General features: G+C 40.9%; 1 protein-coding gene across 1 annotated transcript; it reads right to left on the bottom strand.

Moving 5' to 3' along the window:
- Positions 1-304: 304 nt before the first annotated feature.
- LOC111219438 (prosaposin receptor GPR37L1-like) lies at positions 305-7,904 on the bottom strand. Its single transcript, XM_022742115.1, has 2 exons — positions 7,066-7,904; positions 305-3,995 (listed from the first exon to the last, which is right to left on the bottom strand). Exons 1-2 carry the CDS (start codon positions 7,711-7,713, stop codon positions 2,967-2,969), a joined length of 1,677 nt encoding a protein of 558 aa, XP_022597836.1. The 5' UTR covers positions 7,714-7,904; the 3' UTR covers positions 305-2,966.
- Positions 7,905-8,914: the final 1,010 nt, after the last annotated feature.

Genomic DNA, 8,914 nt, shown 5'->3' with positions numbered 1-8,914 from the left:
CAAATAAAATGAATCCACATGAGGATCTTCTGAAGGTGTTCAGACGTTCACTGAATAAAATGATTGTTTAGGACCAAATTCAACTCTCTACCACCAGGAAACTTTTCCTGTTCCCTCTCTGTGTTTTGGCCTCTTTGTTTGGAAAAAAGAACATTTCTCTTTTGATTTTTTTTTTTTTTTTAAAACTTTACTCTCAGACTTTTTTCCTACTGTTGTTTGGCAGCTTAACATTTAATCTAAATCTGACCCAGATTTCTTCAGACATAAATCAAACTTAACTTAACTAAGAAAATTCCAATTTAAAATTTTAAGACAAAATATAAATACATTTTAGAGGATTCTGACAGCATGTGGAAATTCATTACTTTTTGTAAAAAAAATGTATTATGTTTTTATATAACAAGAAGCACTCTAGGGAAATTCTTACTTTTTTATGGAAGGCCCATAGACACTGTAATTTGTTAGGAGGAGGTAATATAAAGAATATGGCTCAGGTTATTTTATATATTTCTCATTGTCAACAAATCCCATGTGCACATCACAGCCAAGGTGTGAGTCCTGCCTCTCTTTACTCTCTGACTTCTCTAATGTGTCTGTGGCACTCAGCCTCAAGCCCATCGGATCAAACTGAAGACATAAATCTTATAAAACAAAACAAAAATACAGTTTCATTTTTCTGTAATTTACTAAAACAGCTGGGCAGTTGTGGGCTCAGTAGTTTTTTAACTCAAACACCAGTACAAATACAGCACTTGTTTTCAGTGGCGGATTAATCCACATCTGCTGCTCTGGTGAGTATTTCTGGCAACAAACGATAAACAACATGTCACCCAGTGCAACAGTGCGGCTCATTGATGTGTTTTTAATAGTTTTTCAGTGGACAACAGTGGAGCTCTATGGCACAGAAGCTTTGGACACACAGGCAATACTTGTTAATATGATGAGTTCTTTCTTTGTTTTGGTTTTTCCACCAGGTTTGTTGACAATAAGGAAAATATAGATTAACGCCAGACTTTTAGGAAGTGATCCAAATTTAGGATTCGGCTGCTCTTAAAACTTATAAACTAAATAAACTAATATATATAACTAATAAAAAAAGTTTGATCTGCTGAACATATTGTGAAAGGTGTAACTCAGTCTGTTTCCATTGCAGGTGTTAGTGGAATAAAAGGCTCTGTAAACACAGTTAGAGCATCCATCAACAGCTCTAATGTTTGTATCAGTTAATAAAGTGTATATGAGACATTGAGAGGGAATTAGTCGCAGGTACTGAAAAACAGTCTCTTTGAGGAAAATCCAAACTTTACTAAACCAAATGTATAAACAAGTAGAAAAGGTCACACTTCACACTGAATTGCTTCATGTAGGTTCAAAATTTTGATTGATATCTCACAACGTTTTTAACCTGCTGTCTATACAGGATACATTTCGGCCATGTAACTGCTTGTGTTTCACATGGCCAGAGCTGCGACGTGCTACTTACATGACACGTTCTCTGTAGACACCATGTAAGTCAGGCATACATGAGCCATGTCTGTGCAGCAACAGCAAAAAAATGAAAGAAAAGAAAAGGTCATGAACAGCAGTCTGTCAGTCTGCCGACAAAAATCTCAGTATGTCTTCATCTTCGGTTTATCCATAAAACCGTCCTAAAATTATGCAGTGTTTCTCTCTATACAGTACTTAGAGAAGGTAATACTAATATCCTGAATGAGTATTAGATAATTATTAATAACTACAACTCGGAAAATGTAGCATAACAAAACTGCAAAACTATTATGAGTCCTTCAATATCAGGATTAAATCCATCTAAACTCCTTTTTTTATGAGAACAGACTCTATATTTTACACAATTATCTCTAATTAACTCTAGGCAGACGTGTTTCTGCTCCTAGAGTGGCTCTACACCGTCAGTTCATACAGAGATTAAAAGAATATTCCAGTTTATTACATCTTGGGTTTATTTTGGTAGTTTTGTCCACTATTTCTATAAGAACATTGTACTCAGTAACTTCACAGCTGAGATCAGAGAAAATAATCGATACTACCTGTAACTTATCAGGTAATCTCATTAAGATCAGGGGAAAGAAACCTGAGAAATAAAAAAGAAACATTTCAGTAAAAAGAGGTCTGGGAAGTCCAGAAACACAAGCAGTCGGACAATTAGACAAGTTCACTCGCAAACCCACTTTCTGCTTTAATTTTGACCTTCCGTACTTACTGTATTTGTAGTATTATCACTAATAAATAAAGTGGTTTATATACACTACATGGCCAGAAGTACGTGTACAAAAGTATGTAAAAAAGTATATGGACACCTGAGTAATATCCCCATATACTGTGTGTGATACACTGTAACAGCCTCCACTTCTGGTTTCAGCTTTCTCCACCAGATGTTGGATCCTGGCTGCAGGGATTTGTTCCCATTCAGCCACAACAGCATTAATAAAGTCCAACACTGATGTCGGGTGATAAGGTCTGGCTCAGAGTCGGTGTTTAGTTCATCCCTAATGTATTAGATGGGGTTGAGGTCAGTCCTCTGTGGAGGCCAGTCAAGTCCTTCTACAACAAACTGGGAAAACCATTTCTTCATGGCGCCACTGAAGGATGTTTCCCCGAACTGTTGACACGGAGCTGGAAACACACTATAAAGCCGTCCCTTCATTGGAACTAAGGAACTCAACCCAAAAAAACAGACCCAGACATGGGTGTTCACATACTTTTGGCCATATAGTGTGATGTGAATAAACTTTTGGCTCGTTTCCAGCCTGATTGTCCGACTGCTAATCTTCCTTCACCCGTCAGACTTAGTGATGCCACAGTGTTCCCAGATCTCAGCCATTAACTTGCGGAGTACAAAGTTATTATCACTGATGGAAATGAAGGACAAAACTATAAAAATAAGATCAAAGTTGTAATAAACCTAAATGATCCTTTTAAAGTTACATGTGTGACAGTTCTGGGCCTCAGCAGGGCGTCCCGATCGCTGCTGAAGAGTCTTTCACCCGGTCATAGACCACTGGCTCTGGCGCCAACACACTCTTCATCGTCTCCTCTTTGCTGGATGGAGACAGGGAGGATGGAGAGGGCGAGGAAAGCGTGGGTGAGGAAAGGCTGGAGGTGGCTGCGGCTGACACAGAAGAGGATGAGGAAGAGTTGCCGTCAGGGAGACACTCTTCACAGCAGCAGCAGCAGCAGTCCATGAAGGCCTGGCCCAGGGAGCGACACAGGCACAGCAGCAACACTGGCGTTGCAGAGCATCGCACGAACAACAAGAACTGTCCAATCAAGCCAAGCGCTGGCAGAGCCAGAGCCGGGAGCGCATCGGACACTGGGGCAGAGATGTACGCCAGGGTGATGTTGCAAATGCTCTCCGGCAGGTTGCATGTGATGTACAAGATGGTGAGCGCCATCACAGTGGAGCGCAGCCTATACTCTCTCACATGCTGCTTTTTCTTTGTGGTGGAGGAAGATGAAGAGGAGGAGGCGCATCTGACGGTCATCTTGTCACCCTCAGGTTTCTGCAGTAGACGCTGGGCTAACACTTGCCTCGTCACCAAGTCACATGCCAGAGTGAAGAGCAGTGGCAAACAGAGGTAGCACCCAAAGAACCACCACATGCGAGCCTCGTGGTAGGTCAGCACCAGAGAGTAGATGCCCTCTGGTAGCTCGACCGATGGCTCCTGGACACAAATATCCACCTTAAACGTGTCTGTCCGGGCTCTGAACGCTGCCATCAGAGAGCCCCCCGACTGGCTGTGCTGCAGCTCAGTGGGTAGCGACGGCAGGCTGACAGTTTCCTGGAGGAGCTGCCACAGAAGCAGTTCGGGGGTGGCCAGCACCAAGGAGCCCAACCAGATGACCGACAGCTTGGACAGGATAGACTGGCAGGGCTCCACCTTCGGTGTCTGAAGAGGCCCGGGGCCGGTGGCTGCGTGGAAACGATCAATACTCAGAGCACAGAGACTGAATGTGGCCACACCCAGAGACGTCACCTGACAGACAAAATGACAGAGAAACAAAGGTTAATGGCACAAGTTTCTTTTGTACACCTGCAGAAAATCAGATCATAAGAACCAGTCCAGAACCAGTCTCACTTGACCCAAATGTTGTTCTTATTAAAGGCTTATAAATGACCATTTATTACTAAAGCCATTAGTGACACCCTTTAAACACTTTATAAAGAGTGTCTTATTGAAAAGCGCTACTAAAAAGGGTCAATGTTTGGTATCAGCAGTTTAACTCTGGTCCTGTACTAGAATAAAAAAATCAAATGATGATGAGCTCTGCTTTTAAACTGCACAATATAATTCAAAATATCTAATGCATTTTTATCTAATGACTTTTTTTTTTTTAGTATTGCAGAGCTACTTCCAGGTTCACCCTGCAGGTTGTCCTGTAATGATTCATGCTGCTGCTCTGATCCCAGTCAGACGCGACCTGTTCGACTGAGAGCTCATGCAGACGGTCTAAACTGAGCACCGGACGATGTTTTGTTGCTCGAAGAACAAGTTTGAGGGTTTATGCTGCTTTGTAACAGCAGTAAGAGCCAGGTTGAAAAAAAAACAGCCTTGCTTTAATCTATAGAAGAAAGAAATAAGGAAACGGAAAGAGTCAGAGAGGGAACGGAGAGCAGGTGTGCTGCAGCAGCTCTACAGTCTACACACTGGGGACACTTATCGGTGCCTCCCGCACATCAAAGTCTGGGGTTTTGGCCAAAAACTTGGACTATCTTTACAGAAACTTGTCCTCCCTCTGTGAGTGCTTAATGACCTCAAACAGTTAAGACACAACACAAGATAATTAACAACAAGCTCTAATTAGCATGAAAATAGTTTAACTAACAGAGCACGGGGGCAGCTGGCAGCCTGACCTGCTTTAAACACTGCTCAATACAAACTGCTCAGGAGCATTCAAAAAAATGTTAATTAATTAGCAAGGAATTAATTCATTAATTAGCATAACAATAGGTAAAGCACCGAGCAAGGGGGCGGCAACCTGACCTCGTTAAAGGCTGCTTCATACAAGTTGTTATTATGTTTTAGTTAAAGTCCACTTAAGTGATTTAAAGCTGTGGAGGTGTATGAAGCTGGTTTAGAGGAAAGACAAGGATCCACAGTCTGTGTCCATGTAGAGACACGAGACTGATGAAGCCAACAGTGTTAATCAACAGGCTGTTAGAGCGCTACCCTGTTACTCTGCAGCAGTAATTTACCCTCTAAGCTTAAATACTGATTGGCTGAGCTTTTAATCAACATAATGCTCTACACTGCGGCAGCAGGTTCAGAGTCAATATTATATTCAGAGGAGCAACCATTAGTCGATTAATCAATTAGTTGATCGACAGAAAAATAATCAGCGAGTATTCTGATAATTAATTAATTAATTAATAGTTTTCAGCTACTCTGCTCTTTCTCTGCTTTATATCATGTAAACTGAATATTTTGTGTTTTTACTGTCGGTCAGACAAAACTCAACATCTGAAGACTTGGAGAAACTGGGATGGATCGTTTTCACTATTTTATAGAATGAATAATTAATCAAATAATCAAGAAAATCGGCTGAATAATTGATAATGAAAGTTATTATTTATAAGTTGTCGGACATTGTTTTTATTATATTATGATATGATTAGAGCTGAAACAATTTAATCAATTTTTTGATTAATTCACTGTCAGCTCCAGCTTCTTGATTGTGATAATATGCTTGTTTTCTTTGTTTCATGTTATAAACTGCTGCCAATCTTTTTTGGGTTTTGAATTAAACAAGCAATTAGCAATTGGGGTTCCAATGATAAATCAATTAATCATTAAACTAAAAGGCAGAATAAACACTGGGTTTCAAAATAACCTACAAATGTCTGTTTAATGTCTGTTTAAAAAGAGGGATATAAACTCTCCCCAGCTCTTTAACACAGTTTGTCTTTCATGTCTCCAAATTCAGCAGCTGCTTCAACATCTCTGTGTTTCCCTGTGTGGCTCTGTGAGCTGGGGAAGAAGAGTCACTTCATGCGGGACCCCCCCCCACCACTGGCCTCCCCTGATGGTTCATAACAGACGAGTGAAGAGGCCAAACAGACCATAACAGCACATTTGTTGAAAGTGAAGACAACTGAGGAGCAACAAGACACAATCAGGCCATTCATCGCAGACAAGTCCCTTCATTAAGCTGGAAAACATTTACAATGAGTCTAACACGGGGGTGTAAAAACAGCACTGAGTGTGAAGCCAGGCTGTTTTTTTTTTTAATGGGACTAATTAAAATGAATTATCATCACAATAAGTTGTTTGTTTTAACAGTTTAACTTGTTTGACATTTTCCTGCTTCACTGTGGTGGTTTGATTTCCGAGCTGTGGTACAAATACAGAACACTAAAAAAAAAACTTTATAGCATTTAGGGTTTGGTTAATTTATACAGCGAGTCAATTAAAAACATTTCTCAAGGCAATTCCTGATAGCAAATCTGTCTTTTAATCAATTAATAAGTCGTAATTTTTCGATCAAAAACATCAGCATCATTCTCTTGTAGCAGCTTCCCCAGAGTAAGGATTGCTGATTTTCTCTGTTTCAGTGTGAACTAACTATATTTGGTTTTGGTTTATAGTTGATCTTACTCTAATGATTTCGAGTCTGTTTATGGTCATTTTTTCTTTTTTTGAGGTGTTTTGTTTCTGTTTGTGGTCGTTTTGAGTCTCTTATTGGTCATTTTACATTTCATTGTAGATGTTGTCATTTTGTGTCATGTCTTTGTCTAGTCTCTTTTTGGTTATTTAGCATCTCTTTACAGTTGTTGCACATCTCTGTGCAGTCACTTTGAGGCTCTTTGTAGTTGTTTCAAGTCTTTTTCTGGTTGAATATTTTGTAGTAGTTTGGAGTCTTATTGTGGTAGTTTTCAGTTTGTTTGCGGTAGTTTGGTGTCTCTTTGTAGTCATTTTTGGGGCAGTGCTTCCCCCTGACACCTGTGCCCAGTTGCTCTATTCAGTAATCCATCCGTGACCTTTCACCTGTGCTGTTAAAGGTAAAGTGAACACCTCTCCCTCATTCCTACGTTCTACTTCCCCTCACCTCCAGGTAGGGCACGAGCCGACAGGAGAGGTCTCCTAGTAACCTCTTCAAGGTGAGCTCGTGGAAGACGACCACTGGAAGGCAGAAGAATAGCACGAGGAAATCCCAAAACGCCAGCCCCGCCAGGATGCAGTTCCACGCGCTCTTCAGGTAGAAATTGTGCCACACGATGCACATAAGCGCGAGGTTCCCCACGATGCCCGCGGCAAACAGCACGAGGGCGAGCAGCATCACTGCATATGCCCAGTAGGCGCCGTCGGTGATTGGGAAAAGCGGGTTGAGAAGCCCCGATCCCCGACCCGACGAAGAGTTACCCGCCGGGGCGGAGGTGAACCGGTCAGTCCGCTGTGTGGTGAAGTAACCGCTCGGGTCGTCGTATCGCCGCGGTTGCCCACCGTAACTGCTCGGAGAGTGCGGGTCTCTTTTCCTGGAACTCCCGTCTTTGGCTCCTCGGGGGACTCGCTTCAGGTCGAGAGTTCCCCAACTTTCAGAAGTCCCGTCAACAGAAGTCCTTTCAGGGGAGAGAGAGTCCTCTGCTCCCGCAGTCGCCGTGTCAGCATCCTCCGCTCGCTGTGTCTCCAGGTCAGAGTGGACATGACGGAGCTCCGCGGTCCGAATAAGAAGCAAAACAAACAAAACCGGTCTCATTTTTTTTTTTTTTTTTTACCGTTGAACTAAACGCAAGTGGTCCGTGTTATCTGCCTCTTTCACAGACATGTGCTGCAACTAAAATTTGACTGCTGAAATGAAACCTGTCCATAAAACTGTTTGTCTCACAGCCCGGCTCCCTCCGGTCCTGATGGAGAAGTTTGGGAGTCTGCTGCTCTCTGCACTTGTTACTCCCAAGTGGCAAACTGCCGTGACGTCACCTATTGCTTTGTGAACTGCCGTTTTGAAGCCTCGAGTTTGGCTTAAAGGAGCAATGTGTAAGATTTAGCCAGATCTGTCCAGAGTTTTAGTTTAACATGTTTAACCCTTATGCCCTCCTCGGGCATTTTTATACATTTTTCTCAACTTTTTTTTTTTTTTGATTTGATGATAATTTTGGCTGTGTTACAGCTTGTGGCATAAATTGTTGCAAGAACTTTTCTTTTTAGTAAAATTTTTGAAATCCAATGTCTTTTACTCTTACATGTCTTTTATACTCTATTGATGCATTCTGCACCCTCTGGACACCTTCGTGGCAAAAATGTTCACGCACAAAAAACTGCTTTTAAATCATCATACATCAATATTTTTTTCTGCTTTTTTTCATAAATCACATAAACAACTTCAAACTTGCTCAAAACTATCAAACATTCAATCATTTTCAGGATTTTAACCGTTTAAATGCCAGTTTAATTATTTGAATTAATTATTTATTACAAAAAACCCAAAAATTATTATTTTCCATATAATAAACAGTAGGGGGGTGAGGCTTTGGTGGTGATTAGAGTCTTGGATATGTCAAAGATTAACAACAACATTGATTTGATTACATTAGTATTTTTTATGTAGTGCGAGATACTCCCTCTGGACACCTTCGTGGCCAAAAATGCCTCATAGACTTCCATTAAAACCAATTTTTTAAATCTCACTGCCATTACAGTATAAAACCATGCATTCTGTAATGTCAGCATTTCATTTTGAAGAAAAGTAGTGATATTTGACATTTTTACTGTATTCCACCAGCTTCAACCATTTTCCCATTGTAGGCAAATGCATGAAATTCTTGTATTTTTACCTGTTATATATAAAACGATCCTTATCTCAATCCCGATGGACCGCTCCGACCATATTTATTATTTAACACCAAGGCAAATATCTTGTAAGTAAAAACCTAACAATAAACCTTATTTTCTGATTCTGC

The sequence above is a fragment of the Seriola dumerili genome, unplaced genomic scaffold, assembly GCF_002260705.1.
Source record: "Seriola dumerili isolate Sdu_G_001 unplaced genomic scaffold, Sdu_1.0 BDQW01000066.1, whole genome shotgun sequence".
Lineage (NCBI taxonomy): Eukaryota > Metazoa > Chordata > Actinopteri > Carangiformes > Carangidae > Seriola > Seriola dumerili.
Note: the sequence above shows the minus strand (reverse complement) of the source record. Positions and strands in the feature narration are given on the sequence as shown.

What these genes read in the sequence shown, in the direction of transcription:
- LOC111219438 (XM_022742115.1), bottom strand. Translation starts at nt 7,713, where the DNA reads ATGAGACCGGTTTTGTTTGTTTTGCTTCTTATTCGGACCGCGGAGCTC. An exon ending in GGCTCGTGCCCTACCTGGAG is followed by an intron (nt 3,996 to 7,065) that starts GTGAGGGGAAGT and finishes TTTGTCTGTCAG; the next exon opens with GTGACGTCTCTGGGTGTGGC.